This window comes from Papio anubis, chromosome 6 (genome assembly GCF_008728515.1).
Source record: "Papio anubis isolate 15944 chromosome 6, Panubis1.0, whole genome shotgun sequence".
NCBI classification, from domain to species: Eukaryota; Metazoa; Chordata; class Mammalia; order Primates; family Cercopithecidae; genus Papio; species Papio anubis.
The window spans coordinates 43,403,301-43,430,869 of NC_044981.1; the positions used below are offsets into that span (position 1 = coordinate 43,403,301).

The 27,569-nt window shown below is 34.7% G+C and overlaps 1 protein-coding gene across 12 annotated transcripts in view; it reads right to left on the reverse strand.

Moving 5' to 3' along the window:
• SUPT3H (SPT3 homolog, SAGA and STAGA complex component) overlaps positions 1 to 27,569 on the reverse strand; it is a 532,460-nt gene that overhangs the window by 175,454 nt on the left and 329,437 nt on the right. For all 12 annotated transcript variants that reach the window (XR_002521342.2, XR_004184558.1, XM_017957910.2 and 9 more), the window contains 2 exons: positions 4,850 to 4,936; positions 1,306 to 1,396 (listed from right to left, as the gene is read on the reverse strand). Coding sequence is in view for 10 of the 12 variants with exons in the window: in XM_017957910.2 (XP_017813399.1) it covers positions 1,306 to 1,396; positions 4,850 to 4,936 (178 nt within the window). In the remaining 2 variants the exon portion in view is untranslated. The remainder of the gene's footprint in view (positions 1 to 1,305; positions 1,397 to 4,849; positions 4,937 to 27,569) is intronic.

Sequence of the window (27,569 nt, forward strand, 5' to 3'; positions counted from 1 at the left end):
GGGCCAGCTATACTTACTCAGAAGAGAACTTCTGTCACACTCAGTTAAGGTGGCAGAATGCTGGAGAGTGATCATGTGAGCAGGTCATGGTTTAAATGAAAGACTCTCATATTGTTCTTAGATTTAGTTGATCTTGAATATGTGTTGCCCTGCTTGCTGTATGTGCTTAGGACAATTTCTAGAGACTTTAAATGATTATTTCAAAAAAATTTTACCAGTTAAATGTGTTTCACTGGGGAGAGACTCTGCCATGCTCCTTACATAGCCATTTCAGAAGTCCCACCTCAAGATTAGATGTGTTCCACTTGAATATTTCATTTTATTTATTTATTTATTTTTGAGAAGGAGTCTCGCTCTGTCGCCCAGGTTGGAGTGCAGCGGCGCGATCTCCGCTCACTGCAAGCTCCGCCTCCCGGGTTCATGCCATTCTCCTGCCTCAGCCTCCCAAGTAGCTGGGACTGCAGGCGGCTGCCACAATGCCCGGCTAATTTTTTGTATTTTTAGTAGAGATGAGGTTTCACCGTGTTAGCCAGGATGGTCTCGATCTCCTGACCTCGTGATCCGCCCGCCTCGGCCTCCAAAAGTGCTGGGATTACACGTGTGGGCTACCGCACCCGGCCTGAATATTTTATCTTGTAATTTCTATCAACTGTGTTTTTAAAGTTTTAGTGTGTTTTTTATAAGACACACAAAATTAGAACATACAAATGAAGATAAGGAGGGAAGATTTAAAATGAATGAGAGGACATCAAACTAATATGATGGTTTAGCAAAACTGAGTATTACTCTGATCACCCTGAGCTTCGTGGTATCTGAAGCATGGTGTTAACTGCTATCATTTATTCAGTGGCAGGCATGTATCAAGTGCTTTTCATATATTATGCTAAACTCTCCTAAGCACTCCACATGTTACACATGTTATATGATTTCCCTCCATATACATGAGGAAACTGATCCTTCAAGGTCACACACAGAAAGCAGAGAACTGGTATTGATTGGAATTCAGGTCTGTTTTACTCTAAGTCTGTATTCACTAAGCGCTCCATAAAAAGAAACATTTCAATTCATCTGCAGAACTATTTTTCAAGAATTAGATTCTATAAGAAGTGTAGTAATATTAAATAGGTAACACGGTATAATACATTTTATCAGAAATATATACTTTTGCAAGGGCATTCCACTTGATTTGCTGACAGGAAAAAAATTAACTAGTTCTTGAGAATAGCTACACTGGAATTGCATAAATGTGTTACCAGCACACGTGTCATAAGCTAAAGTTTTAGTTTTGTGTTTTGATTTGGTTACCTTCGAGAAGATCATCCTCATCGATGCCTTTGACAATCTTTGATTTGTAGTCTCGGATAAACATGTATTTTAGCAATCTTCTAAGTTTTTTCTATTAAAAATATAAAATAAATAAATAAGAAAACCTATACATATATTCATTTACTGATTAAAGACTACTATAACAAAATTTAATAAACTTGTACCTCATGATATCAGAGAAAATAAAGTAATCCTTAGCATACTGCTATGACATAAAAAGGTAGTCATCAAACACAAAGGCTAAAATACAAGTCTTTTCAAAAGCATTTTTCATTTACAAATATCCGGATGTTCCAGAATCACAATAGTCACACACTGCTTAATGATGGGGATCAAGAAACGCATCCTCACAAGACTTCATCGTTTTGTGAACATCACAGAATACACTTACACAAACCTAGATGGAACAGTCTAATGTACACCTAGGCTACATGGTGCGGCCTATTGTTCATGGGCTACAAACCTGTATGCAAGGGTAAGAAAATGGTAAGTATTTGTATATCTCAATATGGAAAAATTAGTTAAAATACCATGTAAATGACAAAAAGCGATACATCTGTAGAGTACATATACCATGAATGAAGCTTGTAGGATCTGAAGTTGCTCTGGTTGAGTCCATGAATGAGGGGCAAGTGAATTTGAGGGCCTAGGACATTACTGCATGCTATTGCAGACTTTATTTTTTAAAAAAGCTGTACACTTAGGCTACACTATATTTAAAATTTTTCTTTCTTCAATAATAAATGTGCCTTAGCTTCCTTACTGTAACTATTTTACCTTATAGACTTAATTTAAAAAATTTGACTCTTATAGTAATACTTAACTTAAAACACAAACACCTTCTACAATTGTACAAAAACATTTTTCCTTTATATCCTTTTTCTATAAACTTTTTTCTACTTTTAAATTTCTTTTAGCTTTTTAAACTTCTTTGTTAAAAACTAAGATGTGTGTGTAGGTACACACACACACACACACGCACACACACACACTAGCCTAGGCCTACAAAGGGTCAGGATTGTCAATATCACTGTCTTCTACCTCCACATCTTGTCCCACTGAAAGGTCTTCAAGGGCAGTAGCATGCATGGAACTGTCAGTTCCTTTGATAACTGCTTTTTTATTGGAATATCTCATGAAGGAACAACCTCAGGTGGTTTACAGTTAAGTGTTTTTTGCAAGTAGTACACTCTAAAATAATGATGAAGAGTATTATAAATACATAAACAAGTAACAGTCATTTATTATCTTTATCAAGTATTATGTACTATACATAGTTTTATGTGCTAGGCTTTTATACCATCAGTAGTGTAGCAGGCATATACCAGCACCACCGCAAAGTTGAGTCATGCATTGCACTACAATGTTATTACGATACCTATGACATCACTAGATAATTGGAATTGTTCAGCTCCATTATAATCTTATGGGACTACTGCTGTATTTGCAGCACATTGTTGAAAAAAAGTTCATCATGTGGTACCTGACTGTAATTGCTTTTTTTTTTTTTTTTTTTTTTTTGAGACGGAGTCTTGCTCTGCCGCCCAGGCTGGAGTGCGATGGTGCCATCTCGGCTCACTGCAAGCTCGGCCTCCCGGGTTCATGCCATTCTCCTGTCTCACCCTCCCGAGTAGCTGGGACTACAGGCACCCGCCACCATGCCCGGCTAATTTTTTGTATTTTTTTTTTAGTAGAGACAGGGTTTCACCATGTTAGCCAGGATGGTCTCGATCTCCTGACCTCATGATCTGCCCACGTCAGCCTCCCAAAGTGCTGGGATTACAGGCGTGAGCCACCAAACCCGACTTGCTTTTTAAAATCTTATAAAAAGTTTTAGGCTGTGTGTGGTGGCTCACACCTGAATTTCAGCACTTTGGGAGGCTGAGGCAGGTAAGTCATGAGGTCAGGAGATGCAGACCATCTTGGCCAACATGGTGAAACCCTGTCTCTACTAAAAATACAAAAATTAGCTGCATAGTGGCACGCGCCTGTAGCCCCAGCTACTCAGAGGCTGAGGCAGGAGAAACTCTTGAATCTGAGAGGCGGAGGTTGCAGTGAGCCGAGATGGTTCCACGGCACTCTAGCCTGGCGACAGAGCAAGACTCCGTCTCAAAAAATAAATAAATAAATAAAATAAACGAAGTTCTAATTTTTTTTGAAGACTGTATTATCAGTTTTCATACCAAGCTGACTGTACTTATGCTATAGAATTTGGTGTATACTCAAGATGAAATTTTATTTTAAAAAATTAACTTATAAATACCTAGACAGTGAGTGTATAAAAGCTGCTTTAAAAGTCAATAAATTCCTTTTTACTTTTTTTTATTCTCTGAGAATCTTACCTTTTGTTAGAAGATTTGGTTTATGTATTATATTTATGGAAAACAATCTGTAAACCCGAAAAACGTAGTTTTATGAAATTCAAAGCTGATGAATGATAGGTGTTAATGGTGGCCTTCTTTAGATTTAGTAGACCATAATACTGCTTAATTTTAAAAGTAACTGATAATCCTTTGTAGCTTGTTGTATGCTTACACTTAGAATGTATTATCACTCGTTCCTGACCTTCAGGTCTAAGATTTCTATTAATAGCTGAAAAATACTGCATTTTACAAAATTCTTTACATGCACATCATTTGATATCTTCAATACTTTCTTTGCATCTGGTGCCTTGTACCTAAGACTGCCTCACCCTAGGCAGAAACTTTCACTTCAAAAAATCCTACAGTCTCTCCATCTAATCATACAACCCTGACATTTCATGAGTCTTAAAATGCTTCTTCAACTAAATCATAAAGATACCCTATGCCAAATCATAATTTTCTTAATAGTGAAGATTTTCCATTTTTTAATATTCTTCATATCATCTAAGAGTCGATTAACTGAAACGTAAAATATTAGAGAATATTTTCGACTACCTACTCATGAAAAATAATTATGACAAAATTAGATACACAAATATCAGCTTAAATATTTTAATACCAGATTTCAAAGAGTAAGAAAGGTAGGTCTTTGTTCAAAAACAGAAATTGTGGTATATACTTATCCCATTGAAAATTAATCTTAATTAATTTGCTTTTTTCAATAAGGTAGAGCTACAGACTAAACTTTGTATTTCAGGCTTAAAAATTTACTCTAGGAAAGTCTATAATCCTGGTAATGTTAATCTGTAAGAAGAGGAGAAAAATAAATATGCCATTCAGTTATATCCCACTTATGACAACAGAACGTAGAGTCAATATTTAGTGAGTGTCATGTAGCAATGAAAGTGTCTATACAGATACATAAGGATAAGTGAGGTTTCGCTGTTAGCACAGTTTTCATATAAGTACTTTTGTCCACATAATTAATATCAATTCTTTTGTAAACTCATTTTGTTGTGCAAACTATGAAGACTAAAACATCAGTTCAATAGTTATTATTTTAATTTGAAAGTTATATAACAAGGATATATAGTTTCCACATACAAGTTCAATTAAACACAACATCTGGATTTTAATACAATAAAATTATGTTATATTACCTTATCTTTGCGCATCAAAAACAGAAGATCTTCAGGAGTGATTACCCTTGCTCCCCGCAGTTGAGAAACTTCAGCAGCTTGCTGTAACTAACAATAATGAAAATTCAGAAATTTTTCTCAGTAATATAAATTATATATAGTACAGTCATGATGTCTCTAGAGAGATAAATATACTGAGTTAAAAACCTTTAGGAATAATCCAGCAATCACATTACTGCTTTTAAGAGCAAAATGTCTTATGTTTTTAAGATATAAAACATGCAATTAAATTATGAGCCCACCTGTAACCAATACAATAAACAGAAATCTTTTATTTCTTTCATGCAAGAGAAAAATCATACACAGCTTCCAGAAATGCATTAATGCACCTGAAAATAATTTCATGAAATTTTATCCTTCATACTCATGTGAGCAATGGTTTCACTCAGTATCACTAGTTGAATAAGTATATTATTAATCTGAGCTCCCATGCTGCTCTGATTTGAAATAGGCCCATTCAGAACTTTAAAAGATCAACAAAAACAGTAGCTGTTTCTAATATCCAAAGGAAAAAAATACGTTTAGTTTTGGCAAGTCTTCAGTGGGTAAAGGATTCAGTCCATAAATCATAATACTGGACTGCATTAATTTCTTTCCATACTAATCACATGCACACAAAAAGTTAACTGTATCTGGAATGTACAACACAAAACATTACTGCATGAAAAGTTAGATTACCCCTGAAATGTTCATCTAGCCCCTTATATCTACAAAGTCAAGAATTTTCAGGAATTCATAAGTCCTAGAAACACAATCTTACTTAAAAATGACCTGGAAAATAAAAGAATGTGAAAGATGATAGTTCTATTTTTTGGCACAGGCAAACTCAATTTCTTATTTTGATTAGTTGGAAGTAACATAAAATATGCCCATCTGAAAAAACATAAAGATGCTACAGAAAACACTATAAAAATTTGTCTGTAACTTCTTCCAAATTTGATCAAATCATACTGATTGCACCAAACCAAGTCTATACAATATGAAATATTATAAAAATATTTACATATAAAAGCTGTTCCTGAATGCATACTTCTTTTAAAGGATAAACCTAACACATATTCTTGAGAACTAATCTTTAAAAGTGGACACACTGTTATCTCAACAAATATATGAAATCGAATAGCACATTTGTGCTAAAGAAATTCTGCTTGAATGTTTAATCCATTTTGCTAAGTAAGCTTCAAACCTTCTCTAAATACACAGACTACAAAATAGACTATAAACTTGCTGTGTGTCAGCTTTACCACTGAATTTCCTGGATACTGTGGTTGGTATATAAACACAATCCTATCTAAATATAGAAATTTAAATTTAACTGTGAACCATTTAAAAAGAAATGTTGGTGGGGGGAAGGTTTTTTAAAAGATGATGTTATCTACTCAGAAACTAACAGTTTTCAGCAAGCATGAACATATTTTTCCTAAAAATTGGAAGTGTGAGGGAAATATATGTACACATGCTTTTCAAATAAAAACATTTCTATCACAGTCTAAAATACAGGTAATCAGTGTTGAGAAGAATATGGGCTATATATACATTTGTCTGGAAGCATACAAAGTACATTTATTTTCTTAAATGAAGAATGTTGATCATTTGAAATCTGAAAAACACTATACAGACATATGTAATTTTACACACATTAAGAAAGGATCAGGAGAAATATGTATCCCTAAATAGTTTTCCCAATTAATCAACAGTTTATGCACACTACATATAAATAATCTCTATTCATAATATTCTCCAAAGTATCAGTTTACAAACATATTAACCAGGATAAGTATGAAAATAGAAAATAAAGACACAGAAGAGTTTGACACTTGGAATCAGTTTTTTTTTTTTTTTTTTTCCAGAACCAATACACGACCACTGTAAGGATCTGGAATTTATATCATGGTTGTGCTGTCATATGTAGCAGGAAAAGCTTATCTTTGTTTTTTATTTACCTGATTTTCTAATTTATCTCAACCAACATAATATCCTTACTAGGACTAGTATTGCTACCACTCCCTAGTCTACCTTGGACCTCTGCCTAGTTAGTATGTCTCTGGAACTGAAAGTATCACTACGTTACCTTACCAAGGCCTGCCTATCCTGGATGTGTCCCAAATCCCAAAATTACCTCTCCCAAACTTTGACCTCCTCTTCTCTACCAAGTGAAGACAGCAATCTTATTAGCTAATTAAAGTGACTCATACAAAAGTCATCTACTATCCCCATACCAAAATACTCAAGTCCTGCACTCAGTCCTATGGAACCTGTGTATCCGAAAATTCAGCCCTCCTTATAGAGGAGTTTCACATCTCAGGAATACTATTTTCCATCCATGTTTGGTTGAAAAAAATCCGCATATAAGTGGGCCCATGCAGTTCAAGTTCAAGTTGGTCAAGGGTCAACTGTGTTATTATGCATTGGTTTACTTCTCCTAAAAATTTTTGCCTACTACCAGAAAGACTAAAGGAAGTTTTCTTTAACAATACAAACTTTAAAAACAGGTGAGCATTAAAAAGTGGGTAAAGGACAAGAAGAGATACTTTTCCAAAGACGACATAGATGTGGCCAACAAGTATACGAAAAAAAAGCTCAGTAACACTGATCATTAGAGAAATGCAAATCAAAAGCACAATGAGATACCATCTTACAGCAGTCAGAATGGCTATTACTAAAAAGTCAAAAAAATAACAGATACTGGCAAGGTTGTGGAGAAAAGGGAACACTTATACACTGTTAATGGGAGTGTAAATTAGTTCAACCATTGTGGAAAGCAGTCTGGCCATTCCTCAGAGCTAAAAGTAGAACTACCATTGGACCCAGCAATCCCATTACTGGGTATATACCCCAGGGGTTATAAATCATCCTACCATAAAGACACATGGACACAAATGTTCACTGCAGTACTGTTCACAATAGCAAAGACATGGAATCAACTTAAATGCCCATCAATGACAGATGAAAGAAAATGTGGTACATATACATCATGGAATATTATGCAACCGTGAAAAAGAATGAGATCATGTCTTTTCTGGGAACATGGATGGAGTCGGAGGGTAACTAATGAGGAAACAGAAAACCAAATACTGCATGTTCTCACTTATAAGTGGGAGCTAAATGATGAGAACTTATGAACATAAGAAAGGAAACAGACACTGGGGCCTACTTGAGGGTGGAAGGTGGGAGGAAGGAGAGGAGCAGAAAAGAAAACTCTTGGGTAGTGGGCTTAATTCCTGGGTGATGAAATAATCTGTGTAACAAACCCCTGTGACATGAGTTTACCTAGGTAACAAACCTTCACACATATCCCTGAACCTAAAATAAAAGTTAAAAACAAAACAAAACAAAAAATAGGTGAGCAACTGGGCGGGCAGTCCAATTCCACAGGTGCATTTAATGTGAAAACAATAGTAGAACTGGGAAACCAATATCACAAATTTTCCTCAAACCTTCAGTATTAACAGCTGTTCAGTTATAGCATTTCTCTTTTTTTCTGATTAATATTACTTCTATTTGTCAAAGTAAACAAAATATAATATTAACTTGTAACAACTTTGTTAGTAAAACATTCCCTAAAATATTAACACTCATGTTTACATTTTAAGTATAATACTTTATCAGGAGGTTGAGAATTAAAAGGTACACTATTACATGTCACCTCAAATATAACATCTTTGACCCTATAAATAAATCTGTTCTCAATTTCACATTGCTATCCATGACATTCATTTTTTTTCTCACTGCATTATATTTTCACCAATTTCTGTTTATTTTGTTGTTTCTTTTTATCTTCTCAGGGTCTTGAATGTGCTATTTCCACCATATTTGTTATACTATAATCTCCCTTAAATATAATGTCTGAATTCTTGCTCTGAGATTTATGATAATTCCCTATTATCTAAATTCAATGTGGTCTTTAAAGCTTGAATGATGCACATATTTTCCCTGCCTTTCCACTAATTATATTTCTTGCTTCTCTCTCATATAATTCTACATTTAGGCTCCAATAATTTTGGTTCTTTTTTACCTTTGTGTACTTGTGATGGTTAACTTTGTGTGTCAATTTCACTGGACCATGGGGTACCTAGACATCTGGTCAAGCATTATTCTGGGAGTGACTATGAGGGTGTTTCTGGATGAGATTAACATTTCAATCAGTAGACTGAGTAGCAGACTGTCCTCCTTAATGTGGGTGGGCCCCATCCAATCAGTTAAAGACATGGATAGAACAGAAAAGGCTGAGTAAGAGGAAGCAACTTCTGTCTGAATGCATAACCTGGGACCCTGGGCCTTTTCTGGCCTTTGGTCTCAGACTGAAACATCCATTTTTCTTGTGTTCTGAGGCTGCTGGCTTTCATACTGGAAATACACATCTACACATTGGCTTTCCTGGGTCTCCAGCTTGCCAAATGAAGATTTTGGGAATCCTCAGACTCCATAACTGCATAATTATAATTTATTATCCTTATAATAATACATAAATCTCTCTCACACACACAGGCATGCACACTCACACATACTGTTGAACTCTAATATAGTACTATATTCAAATTATGAGAAAATCTTGATTCTTTATAAGATGTGGCACTTTTTCTTTAAAATACAAGCTTTAGCCGGGTGCGGTGGCTCAAGCCTGTAATCCCAGCACTTTGGGAGGCCGAGGCGGGTGGATCACGAGGTCAGGAGATCAGGACCATCCTGGCTAACACGGTGAAACCCCGTCTCTACTAAAAAATACAAAAAAACTAGCCGGGCGAGGTGGCGGGCGCCTGTAGTCCCAGCTACTCAGGAGGCTGAGGCAGGAGAATGGCATAAACCCAGGAGGCAGAGCTTGCAGTGAGCTGAGATCTGGCCACTGCACTCCAGCCTGGGCGACAGAGCGAGACTCCGTTTCAAAAAAAAAAAAAAAAAAAAACAAGCTTTAAAATAATTTTGTCAGAAAAATAAGACCTATGATTATTTTCACACAACAGTGTTTCTCATCTAACATAGATAGAAGACTTAAATGCACAGTTTATATCTTAATTGCACTTGTTATCAAGTTTCATAACACTCCTGACTCCCAAATTTCTTTTGAATTCTACATGTAGGTCCAGAACCATTGACCCTGAACAGGCGATCTATAAATGTTTGTTAAATGTTGGCAATCCATCTTCTCCTCCATGATTTTCAGTTTTTCCATTTAAATGTAACAGAAATGAGTTAAGCTACGTAAAATCGATGACTTTGCATTTGGCTGGGGCCCACATAAATTCAGCATAAAGATTTCTCTAAAGTTCTAAAAGGTTTAAAATGTACAACAGAATTGAGTTGATTATTCCACAATTACTAAGCTACTGAAAGTATTTTAATAAGACTTCCATTGCAGCTCTTTCCTTTAGGTTTTGCCTAAGACCCTGAATTTGTCCTTTTTGAAGATAAATGGTAAACGGTAGGAGTTGTGGTGAGCTAGTATCATGAAGAGGCAGAATCCTAGGTAAGGTTGTCACCTGGCCTAAATTATTTATTTTTCCCTCTATCAGTCTATCTATTAGGCACTCATTATCTATCAGGCCAGATTCTAGGTTAGGCTATGAATGGTCAGCAGATACTTGCTAGCCAGAGATAACCTCAAAGGTCTTCTCTAAATCCTCCATGAGACTGAAAGAACCTGGAGTTAAATTTCCTAAGTTGGAGTTGGGAAACTCCAGTGTAGTTTCATCACTAAGTGATTGCACAACCTTAGATACATCAAATAACTTCTCTACATTTGTGGGTTTATGTTTCTCTTTTATTTGAAATGGGTAATCAAGACTTTAATGACTAGTAGGAGAATTATAATCTTAGTGGTAATAATAGTGGCCATATACTGTGTCCCTAAATTTGTGCCAGGTGCCGTGCTATGTGTCTTATATTTAATTTTAACTTTTAAATTTTATATCTAAGTTAAAAAATACATAAAACATTAAAAGTTAAATAATACTATAAATTGTAGAAAGACAGATAGGAATATCTTGCCACACTTCTTCTGAATCTGTAATTCTGCTTCCAGTGGCAATCACCTTTAACTTCTTAAGCTTGTTTCTATGTTATTTACCAACATATTTGAAATAAGTTTATAATACTTGTTTTATTTTTCAGCTTTAAAAATTATCAGATGACTTCTTATTATGAGAGGTGAAAAAGATTTAGTTCTTAAACACCCCAAATTTGACCATCTCCCCTCTTGACTTTACCCATGAAATATAATTTTTGGTTAAATTAATATACAGTGTTTATATTATACCAAACTATTTTTGAAAAATTTGAAATGTATCAGAATTTATTTCAGTTTTACTGTGTCTTTTGTTTATTGATGAGACATCTCATCTGGAACCCTCCAGACTTCCCTTCTACTCTTTTGCTTTGGATCCGTTTTTTTCTTTTTTGAGACAGGGTCTCACTCTGTCATTCAGGTTGGAGTGCAGTAGTGTGATCACAGCTCACTGCAGCCTGAACCTCCTAGATGCTACAGATCCTTCCACTTCAGCCTCCTGAGTAGCTGGGACTAAGGCGTGCATCATCACATCTGGATAATTTTTGTATTTTTTTTGCAGAGACAGGGTTCTGCCACGTTGACCAGGCTGGGTCAGTGTCCCAAAGTGTTGGGATTACAGGCATGTAGGAGCTACCATGCCCAGACTGGATTCTTATTTTCTTGACCCCATTTCCACTCTCATAATTTACTTTCTTATTTCAGCAGAACATATTATCTGAAAGTTTCCTTTTTAGTTCATGAGCATAGTTATAATAGCTGCTTCAAGATCCTTGTATATTAATTTTAAATTCTGTGTCATCTTGGAGTCAGTCTCCATTGACTATTTTTTCTTGGCTTTGGGTCATGTTTTCCTGTTATTTCAGATTTTAAGTAATCTAGTGTTTTATCTGAGATATTGTAAATGATATACTGTAAGAACTCTGGATTTTGTTGTATTCCTTTGAAGACTAAAAAATAGGCACTTAACTAGAATGGATTCAAACTGCAATATATTTTTCTCCCCTGTGGTGGGCTACAGTTGAAATATACTTGATATTACAGTTTTCTGAGAAAGGGTGCAAGAGAAATAAATTTTTAAAAATCTTGTATGTCTCAAAATGTATTTATGTCATCCTTGTATTCAACTGATAATCTGGCTGAGTACAGAATTCTAGATTAAAAACAATTTTCCCTCAGAATTTTCAAGGCATTGCTACCTTGTCTTCTAGCTTAAAATGTTACTGTTGACAAGTCGATTACATTATGATTCCTAAGCCTTTACGTGACTTTTCCCCTAGAGTCTGAGAAACTTTTACTACTGTTCTCTTTATACTTCAAGTTCTGAAAATTCATGATGCTGCTTTGATGAAGGTCTATCTTGAAATATTTTACTAAATACTCATAACAATACTTCAACCTGTATGTTCTTGTCCTTTACATTTGAAAAATGTTCTTGGATTACTTTGAAAATTTCTATTGTCTGTTTTTTGTTTCGTTTGTTTTCTTGAAATGTCTATTAATTGAATGCTGGTGGACTCGTGTCTAGGATTTCTAATACTAGAGATCATTTTATTTCACCTTTCCACAAAGTAAAGTTATACTATTTTGCCAGAATGGTAAAGGAGTAGCTAATGGCCTCCATGGTTTGGATAGGGTATTGGGATAAAATTACGCCTTTTATGAATCTTCCTGTATTTAGTCTACACAAGACTTCTTTCTTCAGAGGGTTCCCAAACTTTTCCATGTCCCAAAGTTTTGTTTTCCTCAGGCCTGTTAAGCCTGTCTACCCACTTTAAGCTTTCAGATTTTTTTTTTTTTTGACAGCTCTCATCTGCTATTTAGTCCTCTCCCATTTTCTATGTCTTGTAAGTTTATACGCTTAAAATTATTTTGTTACTTAGTAGGGTTTTCAGAGTTTGAAGCATATGTACTACTCATATTTAACAAGAAGTTGACACTCGTTTTTTATGCTAACATTTATAGAATGTATTATCCTATGCTTCATGTCTTCCATATATTATCTCATTTAGCCTTCACAACAAACTTACGAGAGATGTCCAAACACACAAAACTGTTACTAAGTAATACATGTTTAACATTAAGCCATTCATGTTTCTCTCCTAGATTTCTTATTCAGAATAGAGGCAGATGCATTCACTAAATCAAGCCTTACATTGCATAGAAAAGTCTATCCATAAAAACGTTTATTTGTCTTTCAAAACATTTTCTTTCTTGGTGAATAAACAATTGCCAAAAAAAAAAAAAAGAAAAAAGAAAAAAGGGGTTGGATCAAAACATCCAGGCCAGTGGCTCCATGCAGACCCAGCCTTAGGACTGTGAGCTAAGTAAGTATTTGAAGGGAAATGTATTTGTAACTAAAGTTAACATTCAGAATACTCTGCATTTAAGATATTTGACATAGTATTTTCCTACCATATAATATTCTTATTCTTTTTTGATGATTGGTATTCTGTTGTCTTAGACATTTGAAACATAAATGAGTATATAAATTGATAAAAGATGTGCCTAACATTTTAGAGTTTCATTTTAACTGTTCTTTTTAGAAGAGTAAGTCAAGCACAGTTAAGTCAGGTTTTAAAAAATACTATCAGGCTATAATCATCAGGATCTCATGGCTCAAAAAATTCATTCATATATACTATGTGTGTGTATATATATGATATAGATGTATGTGTGTATATATACATATTCTTTAAAATATGTGTGTGTGTATATATATTGTATGTGTATATATATGAATTATTCAGTTGCAATCAATGTGAGCCTCTAAAGCTTAAAAAAATCCAATAAACAATAACTATATATTTACTGTATGAAGATAGCAGCCTTAACATGGAACTAATTCTGTGGTTACTCTGTGATTTAAATGTGAAATTAGGAGAACAAGAAGCAATAATCATTTGAACATTTTCTTTTAACCTATTTTGCATACAAACTATTCATAAGCAACTTTCAGCTCTAAATATATCTAAGTTTTGAATGTAAGCAAAGGCACATTTTAGAAATTTTTTAAAGTGGAAATTAAGTAAAGTCATAGTTTAAATAATATAGTATTTTAGTATTAATTAACTGTAATTGACAACTGTTTTAAAATTTCTCTTTTTCTTTTTTTTTAAGAGACAGGGTCTTGCTCTGTCGCCCAGGCTGGAGTGCTGTGGCACCACCTTGGCTCACTGCAGCCTCAAACTCCTGGGCTCAAATGATCCTCCCACCTCAGCCTCCTGAAGAGCTGGGACTACAGGCACATGCCACCATGCCTGGCTAATTTTTGTATTCTTTTTGTAGAGACAGGATCTCACTTTATTGCAGGCTGTTTTTGATCTCCTTGGTCCAAGCGATACTCATGCCTTGGCCTCCCAGAATGCTGGGATTACAGGTGTGAGCTACCACACACAGTCCCTTTAAAATTTAACTATTTAGTATTTAACTATTAAAATGAAAATACAATTTGACTATTTACTGAATTTAAATACAATTAAAATTGCAGAACGACAGAAGCCTACCTTGAATTTGTTCAACATAATATATAGTTATCCTTTGGTAACTCAGTAACTGGAAATTGATATATTTTTGAAGTCTAAGAAAAGGTTTCATTTGCATTTCTTAAAATTCAGAACCATAAGATATTTTGGTAGCCTACATAATATGTGCTTTACTTGACTACATTAATAATGCCTCTTCTTTCTCAGCTTACTTCTTGGCATGTCCACATCCCTTTCTATATTCCCTTCTGTTCACATTTGTAAACAGGCATCCACTGAACGGGTTACAGCCCTTACTTGTTTCTTCAAAGGACAAAAATATAACATATAAGAGAATGAATTTTAGTTTTTTTTTTTTTCCCAGAACTCTTCCTGATTTTTTTACAAGATAGCCTGATTTCATTTCACCCTAGAATGTTCAGGAATACACACAGGTCTTGTGCTAAGTCTTTATGGCTAGATCAGGATATTACAAGCACTGAATTACACCAGACCACACACAGGCCAATGTAATGATTAGAAAAGTTACCAAATGGAAAGAATAAAGTACTGCTGAAGAATAATTACGGGGAGTAAGGAAAATTGATATCTAATTTTATCTCTATTACTAATTACCCTTGTTTTGGCAAAAGAAACTTTGTAATTTTGTCTTTTTGTTGAGGAAATACATAGAGAAAGTGCCAATTTTAGATTTGCAGCTTCTGATGCTGGATCTAAGAACCTGATCCATGCTGAAGGCAAGGATCTGCTAAGAAACTCTGTTAAAATGTGGCCTCCCGTTAGTGTGGTATATCTTGAAGAGTGTTCCAGAATATTTAGATTATTACCTCCAATTTATAGTCAAATACAGTAGATCATCTCCATGCTATTGCACTATAAAATTTCATTTAACAAGCACTTTGAGAAGCTTTAAAAATCATTACTTTGAAAAAGTTTCCCAAACTATCTTGACTTTCTTTGTCTCATAACATTTTTTAAATGCCTATGATTTCATGTTTTAGTGAGGTAACATCATGCAGCATATAGTTAACCCGATGTAAATGTTATTGACATTTATTTAGAAAAGATAAATTGTGAGGAACTCATAAAAAAGTTTATACCTTTTATACTCACAAAAATTAAAGGTTATTATCAAATTATTGTTACGCATTAATGACATTTCCCATTAAAAAATTTAGGATGTAAATAATTTGTGGATAAATGTATTTGTGTATATGCGTGATTTTTTATCCTTAATTATAACACATATTTGTGTGTGTATACATAGATACCACACATGTCTGTACATCACTAGAATCAGTTTCTTGTAAGGTGTAAGCTAATTTTCATCCAAACTTAAAGGGAAAAATAATGTGGGCTTTTTTTTGTTAGAGATCTAATTGTTTCTCTAATAATTTCTCATATAAAACTACCTCAAAATGAAATACAATGCACACATTAGTGTGCACAGTTTTGTAGTTATGGTTTTTAACAGAATAGCCGATCTTTCTGGTCCTCAGGTTCTTCAAGTGAGAAATAAAGAGAGGTGAATATCAAATAAGCTCCAAAGATCCTTTTGACTTTTCCTTTCTGATTCTAGTGTTTAACCCTGGGTATAGTTTTGGTTCCATAATGAAGCACTTACATCAATAATAGAAAAAATAAAGGAGAATCATAAGAAACAATGGTGCAACTTCGTAAGGTGCAGATGGGAGTCAACGCTCTAAGGGAAACTCACTCAGTCATACCAGTGAAAATAGCAACCAGCTCAACTAGCTGCATGTGCATGAAAGGAAGTCTGGGGTTGGGTTCTTATTTAGCAGTAATGACTTATCTTACCATAATGTTTACCATGGTACACAAATCAGCAGGTGATATAATTACTTTAGTATCCTATTCAATAGTTCCAGGTATATTTGAAAGCCAAAGACAGTTGCAAAATGGGATTATAGCAATGCAATTGCTAATTAATATGTAAAAGAGATTGGTCTCTATCCATTTCTCATCTGCCCTATGCTTTCATCATATGATGAACAGAGATAATTTGTATATACTTCTCCCTCAGTTTGTCAGAGAAAGTAGCCCTTATTCAAATTCTGTATCGAAAGACTGCTTGCATAGGAAAACCAATACATGTTGTATACATTATTTATCAAATTAGATGCAGTACATGTAAAATGAAATGAAAAGTCAGGTTTCCCTAAGCTCAGATGTCAGTTCCATATTCCACTATCAGGTTATTAAAAAGGGCTCAAGAAAGTGACAAAGTACAGATTTTATTACACTCACAGATCATTGTAAAGATCAAATGAAATAATGTAGTAAAGACAAATAGAGAACTATAAAACACTACACCTGCATAAGTATTGCTTAGGGATGGCTCATTTTTGGCTAGGGAGAAGGTAAAACAACAATGTATATAGAAAAGGAAAAGAGATTCCACTAATAACTTGGTAGGCTGAGAAAGTGTTTAGTTCTGGTCACTAAAATCAAAATCAGGATATTCCTGGGAGATTCATTCACATCAGGACAAAATGGTACAATTATCCAACACTCATACAGTTGCATTCTAAGGAAGCAAACAGCGTAGAGAAAATGGAACCTCATAACCTTCATAAATATAAGTGAGATATCACTGCCTCTTTGAGGTCTTCTCTAGCACAAGTATAGACCTAAGCACTCCCTTTCCATTGTACTGCCCAGGTCCTCATATAACTTCAGCCAACTTACCACTTATCACTCTACTTTACAAAGCTCTCTTTATAAGAAGGCGGCTTCCTTTCTAATAGGATGCAAACTCTCCATTAATGTGTGTTAGAATGAGCTAAAACAGTATTTAAGCAATTCAGTAAAAGCCTCTGAAGACTCTGAGTTGTATGGCAGATGTAGGGGAACAGGCACAGGAAGTAGAGTAGGAAGACTGAGCACTGCTGGATCCTGCTGTGGGCTCTGTGTGAATGTGGTCATAACTAAATATAGAGAAGATTGTACTAACTCACCAAAACAAAAAAGCAAATATAAGAGTAATACCAGTTTCTTTGCAGATATGTTAAAAGAACAAGTAAGGGGAAAAATACATTGAAAAGATAATGTCTGAAGTATAGTAATAGTCCAACATACATTAACCTTTTATTTCTATCTTGTGATTCTTAGGGCAGTAACATCATAAAAGAGAAGTCATAGAAGGAAAAATCTTCCAACTACAGTATTGTGGTTGAACCTAAAATAAAATAAGCAAGCATGGAGATTAAAAAAATCTATTATTTTTAGTTAGACACTAGTATCCTCTTTGTTCCTTCAATATATACTTATTGAGCACCTAGTATAGGCCAGTCATGGGGCACAGAATGGAAATTATGCTAAACCAGAAGCAAACCAAAGCAAGCCCACAAACAACAAAAAGAAGAAGAAAACAAATGAAAACATGGTCCTTCACCTCACAGGGCTAAACAGACTGATTACTTTTAAGTTAAGATGTACAGTAAATGTACAGATACTATGACTATTACTATGAAAAGTTTATTCTAAAATAATTTCAACAAGTTTATGCTAGAAATCAGAGAACTGCAAGATAGGTATCGTAAGTTATATACTATATTGAGGAGTGTGTAAAGTTAACATCTTTCTAAAAGCTGCACAAGGAAGCCAGACTATATTAAGGTTATGGATTTTAAGTGTCTCAAAGAGAATGCCACAGATTATCTAAAATATCTAAAGAAAATATTCCTATCCATCTTGAGTTAGTGTTCAGTTAGATACTAGCCATGATGAATTTTAAGCTTGAAGGCAAATCAGATTATGCCTCCAAGTCTCTAATCAGGATTTGGAAAAAGTTCAATTTTCAGAATTTAACTGGCTGAATCTCAGCTAATATATGTGTGTCTGAGGCATCTTTGGGGATGACCCCAATGGAAGTACCAATATTGAGTTGAATATATGTATATTAGTCAGGGGCTTGGAGGGAAACAGCAAGTTAAACTGTGTAACTGAAGAAGAGCTTAATACAGGAACTGTTTATAAAAATGTGGGGAAGGTGTTAGGCAAATGACCAGGGAGATTGTGGTACCTCCTCACCATCCTATCTCTTCCTTCTCCAACAACAGTATGAAACCATTACTAAACCTAGGCCTAGAGGGTTAAGGGGGAATCAGCTGTTACCTGAAGCTGGAGGCTAGAGAAGCCCACCTGACAGGGATACAACCAACCCTGTACATTCATCCCACTCTCAGAACTCCCCAGTCCCTCCCACAGGCCAAAATCAACCAGAAGTCAGAGGGCAAGAGAGATCCAAAGAGACTAGCGTCCTGGGACACAGAAAAGAACAAAGTGTGAAAAAAGGATCTAGAGGGAGAAAGAGAAGACATCCAGTGTCATATAAGTCTTTAGAATTATCAAGAATAGCCTCAGCAGGGCCAGTTTCCACTTAAAACATTAAAGTAGAATGTTTTTAGTCCTCTTTAAAAGTAGTTCTGTTCAGACTATTTAAAAACATAAATGGTGGGAGGTGTCCAGCACCAGATAAACACTATGGTCCAGTGATGAAAATTGTAATTCCAGATTCCAAGAAAGGACACCACCAATAATAACAAGAACATAAATTAGCATTTGTTGAAAACAACATGAAATTTCTGACACTTTACATTATTCTTACCAAATTGTTAGTTCTACTAACCCTTGCAAAAACCTTGTTAGGTAATGTCAGTATTTTATTATTTTTAATAGGTATTTTACAGATAAGAAATCTGTAGTTGAGAACATCTAAGTGACAAAAATGGGATTTGAACAAATCTATCAGACAATAATTCTCTGTCTGCACTGTAGTCCACAGCTAGTAGATAACTTTCCCCATTTTCCCTAGGAAACTAATATTTAATAGTTTGCTCATGGAAGCTAATATTTAAATATATGTAAATATTTAATATTTAATATGTAAAATTAAATATTAAAATGTAAATATTTAAATATGTAAAATTCAGTAATTTGACCAATCAACATCCAGCATGCTATAGGACTTACACAGAATTAGTTTAATATAGTTTCTATGGAGTTTTTAAAGTCTCTGATAAATTTCTGTAAATATTTCTAAGTAAACATGTTTTGTTTTTGGTGTAAGGTAAGAATTTTTCATATGGTTTATAACAGATGTACTCTTAAAACACATTACTGAGACTTTCACTAAATTCAAAGTTTTCAGTTGATGGATTAGATCTGACACTGGCTATGTGACTTTGTGCTAGGTAATTGATGTCTCTTACCTTCAATCTCCCAATTTTTAATATGGATGTAACGATACCTGCACTTCAGGAGTATGGATGGACCATATTAGGCTGTATATACAAAGTGTCTGGTACTGTTTATTATCAGACTCTCAAGAAATATTCACTTGTATCCTCACTATTTTACGTCTAACAGGTTGTATGGAGAAGTAACGTGAAAAGTAATAGCACTCTGACTCCTTACTAGGTAAGGATGGAGTTGGTACTTACTTGGGGGCCAATGTCATTCATGTACAGACTCTGATTACTTCCTTACCTCCATCAATATTTATATCATGTATTTTAACATTTTGTTTAGTTAATGTACTACCACAGTCATAGGTATGAATTAGAAGGGAAAAATTATTCAAAACTGTGTTCATTTTAGTGACATTGTGACATGATAAAGATAAATATTATAGATTGAGAAATAACTGTGTGTAGAAAACTCACTTTCCATTTTAATTTGCTTCTCTTAAAACACTTGAACCTAGTATATGGTATATTAGTAATTAACTAAGACAAATAAGGAAAAATAAAAAAGATAAGTTAGAGGATTAATACAGTTCCAGTATTCCAAAACGGATGTTCTGGAAGAGAAAGAAAACAAAAAGAGGTGAAGAAACTATTAAAGAATCAATACAAGAAAATTTCCCAGAAATGAAGAATAGGAGTTTTCAAACTGAATCTACTATTACAATTCCTAGGCACAATGGATGAAAAGAGACCATACCAAGTCACATTCACTTATTCGTATTGAAAATCCAACAGAACTCTTGAAGGCAGGGACACAGCATTGGATAAAAACAGGTAACGCCCATGTTGTCATGAAGCTTATGGTTTAGTGGTCAGGAGGACAAATAATGAACAACTTGCAATGTCATAATAAGTGTTATGCCAAATAAGAAGAGTAGGCAGGATCAGGTGAGGGGACTTTGTGGATTACTTTATACAGGGTAATGAGGGCAGTACTCACGAACATCCCATGCAGAGGGAATAGGAAGTGCAAAGGTTCTGAGGCAAGACTTTGCTTGAACATGTTGGAGGAAAGGGAAGGAGTTAACATGGCTACAGTATACTGAGAGTAAGGAGAGTGGCTGGGGATGACATCAGAAAAGCAGCCAAGGTGGGGTGGGGGACATGTCATGTAAAAGATTCTAGACATATTATTGTGAAATTTCAAAAATCTGATGAACAGTAATACCAAAAACAGAGATAAGAAAAAATGAGGTCACAAGTAAAGCTTAAAAAGTTACATTGCCATCTCATTCTGTTTAAGTTATAATAATCCTAAACTCCAGAAAATAATGAAAAAAACGCCTTCATAATCTGAGGAAAAATAATTTTAAACCTAAAAGTTTTCACACACAGCCAAACTGTCAAAAACCTATGATGGTAGATTAAGGTAGTTTAAGATATGCAAAATATATAAAAATTCATCACTCGTGGACTCTTTCTCAGGAAGTAGAGGATGTATTCCAGCAAAATCAGGGAATAAATCCAAGTAAGAAGCTGACTTTTCATTGGTTTATGCCTAAGAAGTAAGATAGGACGTAAAGGGCCCAAACGGAATAGAGGCAGACCCCAGGATGGATGTGCAGGAAGCTTAAAGAGCAACTTCCAAAGCAAGCAGACAGAAGAATCTAGGAGAGGTATTCCCTAAAAAGATGATATTGTGGGAAATACTTGTTTTATTTATATTGACAAGAGAGTCACACTGAGAGCTGGATATGAATTACTGGTACACGGAAAACTAAACAAATGAATAATTGTTGTGAGGAAAACAAAACAAAATTATAAGAAAATGCAAATATAGTACCATATACAATTCAGCTGTGAATTCAGGTGATTTCACAGCCAAAACAATGACCAATAAATTAACTGCAAATTATGATATAATTGTATTAGAAAGCTTTGGTAGGAGTGGCTGCAGTGGAAGAGGGGTAAGAAATGGAGGGAGAAAAGAAAAGATACAGAAAAAAAAAAAAAAAGAAGAGACTATAAAAGTAGATGAACATAATGATAAGATAAAAATATATGGCCAGGCATGGTGGCTCATGCCTGTAATCCCAGCACTTTGGGAGGCCGAGGTGGGTGGATCACAAGGTCAGGAGTTCAAGACCAGCCTGGTCAATGGTGAAACCCCATCTCTACTAAAAATACAGAAAATAAAATAAAATAAAATAACTGAGCATTGTGGTGCATTCCTGTAATCCCAGCTACTCGAGAGGCTGAGGCAGGAGAATTACTTGAACCTGGGAGGTAGAGGTTGCAGTGAGCCAAGATCATGCCACAGCACTCCAGCCTGGGCAACAGAGCAAGACTCTGTCTCAAAATAAATAAATAAAATAAATAAATAAATAAATAAAATAAAATAAAAAATAAGAGAAATATATGAGAATTCAAGATAAACTAAAAGAGGTAGTTTATTTCAGTGGGAAAACAGAATTAATTAACCAGCCTGGGCAACAAGAGCAAAACTCAGCCTCAAAAAAAAAACCCAAAAAACAAAAAACTAAGGAGTAGTTATATCTAGATAATGAGATCATATGTGATTTTTATTTTCTATGCCTTTCTGCATTTTTCAAATTCTCTACAATTAACTTTTCTTACTTTTACACTAATACAGTTATACAGTTAATGCTTTTAAATGATTCTTCAAGTTTAAAGGATAAGTTTAATCATGTAAATACTGTCACTGAGGAAATTTTAACTGGGGCTCATGGACTGTCTGAAATCATACGTAAAAATATTGTATTAGATGGGAGGGAATCCACAGTCTTGTTAGAGTCTCAACAACATCCATGACAAATCAATGAAAGATAAAATTAAAAAGAATAAATATACCCCCAAAATATGCAATTCATTTACAAAAACTACTGAAGTTTTACTTATGCTATGAATAGTCTCAAATTTATCTCCCTAGGCCTGAAAGAGAAACTGCTAGCTGGCTAGCTCAGAGGGTACTCAAATTAATTCATCAAGGTCCTCCAAAAATCAAAGTACTTTCTTCTTTAGATAGATTTTACTAGCATTAAAACACACATGACAAGCTGTAAAATCAAAATGGATGAAAAGAGCTGTGTGTCTAATACCCACCAACAGCTCACAATGCCTAATGATTAGAGTAGCTATTCATATTGAGAGCTATTCATATTTTGTGTTTTTACATCATTTGTCATAATAATCAGAAATGAATGATTTCTACTTCATCGTACCTAGAAACATTGAATAATATTGCTTAGTAAGTGACTGAGTCCACTTTTGGCTTTAAAACATATACAAATAGCTGTCTCATCATATGTAAACAGGAAAGACTCCTCTGGTTGTTACCTTGTTTGAGGTATTAGGACTTCTTTAATTCTGCAATTATTTTTTTAATAACATTAAGAGAAAACTATTTTTCAACATAAACAAGGTAAGGGAATACAGCACATAAGATACACATACACAATTTGAAGGAAATGATTTTGACAAAGTTTAAAGGTGTATTACACCTTGGTATAAAAACTAAAACTTGATAAGGACTAATTTGGCAATTCATTAAATTATACTTTACTGGGTGTATATATTGCATGGCACTGATTTTTAAATAATTGAATAGTTATTAAAATCTTGGTATTATTTCAAAGTAGCATCTAACTAGATTTCATCATCAGATATTTCCAGGGAAAAATTATGTTTCTGTTCTTTAAGGTGTATTTTTAAATTAACATTCATTTCTCAAGGACATTGATTTGAAAGAGCTATTTTGCTTCCCGTTAGTGCAAGGAAAAAGGATCCCATTTAAACTTTGGAAGGGCACAGAAAAAAAAATAAACAAATCTGCTGAACATAATTTCCTCTTTATTGCTTCTGAAAAGTTATCAAATCAAATCTATTATTTAATTACATTGGATCAAGAAACAGGAAGAAAAAGACGCATTTAAGTCACAACACTCCTAAAAGAATAAATTACTATACTTCCTCTGGGAAGAAAAGTGTTTTAATATGTGGATGGGTATTGTCCAAACATTTCAAATCTACTTTGCTGAGGTGGTATGTGTGATAGGTTTTAAACAAAAAATCAAAACAAAATAGCAAAATGTCAAAATTGAAGGAATTTAAAAAACTGCTAGGATTGATTTGAGTATTTCTGTACTATTAAAGAATTTAATTTTTGCTCTGTAATCTGTTTCCATCACCTAACTTTAAAAAAATACAACTCCTGGGCCAGCCGTGTAATCCAGCAATTTGAGAGGCTGAGGCTGGTGGATCACTTGAGGTCAGGAGTTCAAGACTAGCCTGGCCAACATGGTGAAAATCCATCTCTACTAAAAATACAAAAAATTAGCTGGGCGTGGTGGCATGTGCCTGTAGTCCCAGCTACTCAGGAGGCTGAGGCAGGAGAATCGCTTGAACCCGGGAGGTGGAGGTTCCACTGCAATGAGCCAAGATTGCGCCACTGCACTCCAGCCTTGGCGACCAAGCGAGATTGTCTCAAAAAAAAAAAAAAAAAGAAGACCCCTCTGACCTAATCACAGCAAAAAAAAATTTTGTTAAATAAGGTTTATCTTTGCTATGCTGGAATAAAATGCACAAGATGTTCCAGATTAGGACAACTGTTATATAAATAAGAATAAAGGCTTTCAGCTTTTTAAACTGGCAACAGGATTTTGCAGTTGGTCAGACTCTGTCAGGGGACTTATGGGATGAATAGTGATCACACCACACAGTCACTGCCCTTATACCATCTGCAGCAGGGTTTGATAAACTTTTAATATATAGGGCCAAAATAATAAATACCATCAGCTTTTTAGGCCATATGCTGTTTCATCTATTCAACCCTGAGGTTGTGGCACGAAATCAGCCATAAACAATACATAAGTGAATGAGCATGGCTGTGTTCTGACAAAACTCTATTTACGAAAATAAGCAAATATTTGGCCCATGGGCTGTAGTTTGCTGACCCCTGGTCTACTGTATTGTGGGGAAAATATGAAAATTATATAGTGGGAGGAAAAATGCTATACTATAATGTAAAACAAAAACGAGCAGTACTGAACATGAACTTAGACTTTATTGCAATCTGTATTTGTACATGCAGATTAAGAATAGTCACAATAAGAAATGATTAGTTGTTTGAAAGTTTTGATACAACTGTATGAAGTACTGTTAAGACAGCATTCGGAAATGTTGACAGTTAATTACAAATTATGTACTTGCAAAGTCCTGTTTTCTCCTAATGCTTTCACCATTACCAACGCAGAGTTGATTTTCAAAAACAGAAACAAACAAAAAATACTTCTCAAAGAGAAATTCATACTCTTGAACAACACAATAAATACTGTTTTTACTGTTCTCATTTGCTCTCAAATAGTAATACTAATTACCAATAATCCTGTTGAATAACAGAAAAGCCCCACAACTTTAACATGTGTAATTAATTAAATATTTTGAGGATGATACGGAAATTCACACTACAAACCCACAATATGTCACAAGTTTTTAACTTGTTAGTTTTAAACTGAATATTCTCTGTCTCCTTCTCTTGAGAGATTTTTCGTTTCCTTATATGTGAGGCCAAGTAGTTGGACCCCAGGCTCTCAACGAGTAATTTATTTTTTCCATTTCAAAATCTTAGCAAACATAACTCACCAGAGAACCGGTGGCTACTTTCTATCTTGTCCTAGAGAAGCAAGACTAAAGTGAGCTTTAGTTTTCAATTTATTTTCATTCATTTACTTAACCATACTTATTGAGTGCCCACTGTACACTAAACACTGTGCTAGGAACTAGGGTGCCATTGTGATAAAAACAGAGAAATATCCCTACCTTCAAAGGGCTTCCATTATGTTAGGGAATAAGTAAATCAATAAATGAAAGATTTACAAGTCATAATAAGTAAAATAAAAAACTCAGTTCACCAAAACAGCACTTAAAGGCAGGGGAGACACGTACATTAGACAATGGTTTCAAGGAATGCCTTTCTAAGTGGGTGACCTTTTAGCTGAGACTTAAAATCTAAAGGATTACAGGGATCTGGTTATTCAAAGGGCATTCACTGGGGAGAGTGGTGGTGAGTAGCATATCAGGTAGAGGGAAGAACATGTCTAAAGATCTCTGGACAGCAAATAACTTGGTCTACATGAGAAACAGAGAGATGACAATGGTGAAGGAGAAATAAGAATGAATGAGTGAGGACACAGAAAAAGGCAGTTGCCAACTGATGCAGGGCAGTATTGGCTATTTGCGTACAAACCTTCAAAATTAATGAATAATAAATGTCAAACTTTCCAAATCAGAAAAATTGCTTTTAAAACAGAAACTTCCAGAAGAAGCTGAAAATGCAAAGCAAGCACATGCCTTTATTCTCACTTTCCACCTTCTTTTTCTTCTTTAACATCTAAACATTTCTTCCTCATTAGTCAGTAGCCCTAAATACAGGTAAAATTAAGTGTCTCCTACCAATAGGACATTGTAAAGATATCTGCATATTTTCAGGACTCAGTCATTTTTCTGGGTTCCAATGTCCTCATTTCAAATACTGGATAATAATGGCTACTCCTTCTTAGGGTTATGAGATGATTATGGGCTTATCCTACGAGGGTATAAAGATATCATGGTACACAGGCCTACACACAAGGGTAAAACAAGGTGAAGGGTAAGTGTGCAGCACGTCTTCCAGAGTGTCAAATATATTAGAGAGAGTAAATACTTATTTTTATGTTAGATACAGATACATTATGGCACAGGATAAAAAATTTGAATTTAATATTAAGTAAGCTTTTTAAAAACCATCAAACTTGTTTAAAAATCCATTCAGTCTGGCCAGGCATGGTGGCTCACACCTGTAATCCCAGCACTTTGGGAGGCTGAGGCGGGCTGATCACCTGAGATCAGGAATTTGAGACTAGCCTGGCCAACATGGTAAAACCCCATCTCTACTAAAAATACAAAAATTAGCCGGGCATTTTGGCAGGTGCCTGCAATCCCAGCTACTTGGGAGGCTGAGGCAGGAGAATCGCTTGAGCCCGGGAGGCAGAGGTTGCAGTGAGCCGAGATCACCCCATTGCACACCAGCCTGGGGCACAAGTGGGAGACTTGATCTCAAAACAAAACAAAACAAAATCCATTCAGTCTAATCCCTCCTTATAGTGGTAAATGCATACCTAGAACATGATATGGCTGCTTACTATATGTCTGGAATAGAGCAGATACTCATATTTAGTATTATAAGGGAAAATCAGTTTTTAATGCTTAAAAAAATTGCTAGAAGCTAAGTTGTATACCTATAATTATTTTATTAAAAAATTACCCTTTCTCAACATTTTGTTCAAAGAAGGATTTTTACAAAAGGGCAGTTTCCTCCCTTACTAAATATTTAAAGTAAAATAGCATCATGAAAAAAGAATCTTTTCTGTTTAATTGGTTATTTGAACTATCCCATAAGAAGTATACTTTTCTGGGAGCCTTACATCTTACACACACAGACACACACACACACATACACACGTGCATGCACACACACAAACACCAAAACCAAGGCAAATTACAAAAAGAGTATAAAATCTTTAACTTAAATAATGCCTATTTGTTTTGTTCTCCATGAAAATGAGAGAAATGACAAATGCATACAAATAGAAATAAACAGTTTTATTTATTTTTTCAACCTTTATTTTAGTGTCAGGGATACACGTACAGGTTTGTTACATGCGTGAGTTGCGTGTCGCTGAGGTTTGGTGTATGAATGATCCAGTTACCCAAGTAGTGAGCACAGTACCTGATAATGTTAATTTTAGCACAGTCCTTTTCCTCCTAAGGCAAAATTCCCACAGGGAGCAATGATGAGACTTACACACAAGTTACAAATCCCTTCATGACATAAATTCTAAACATTTATTCTACACTCAGACACAATATTAGATGCTATTTAGAATTGGAAATATAAGAAGAATAAAAAGAGTTGAAAACCTGGAAAG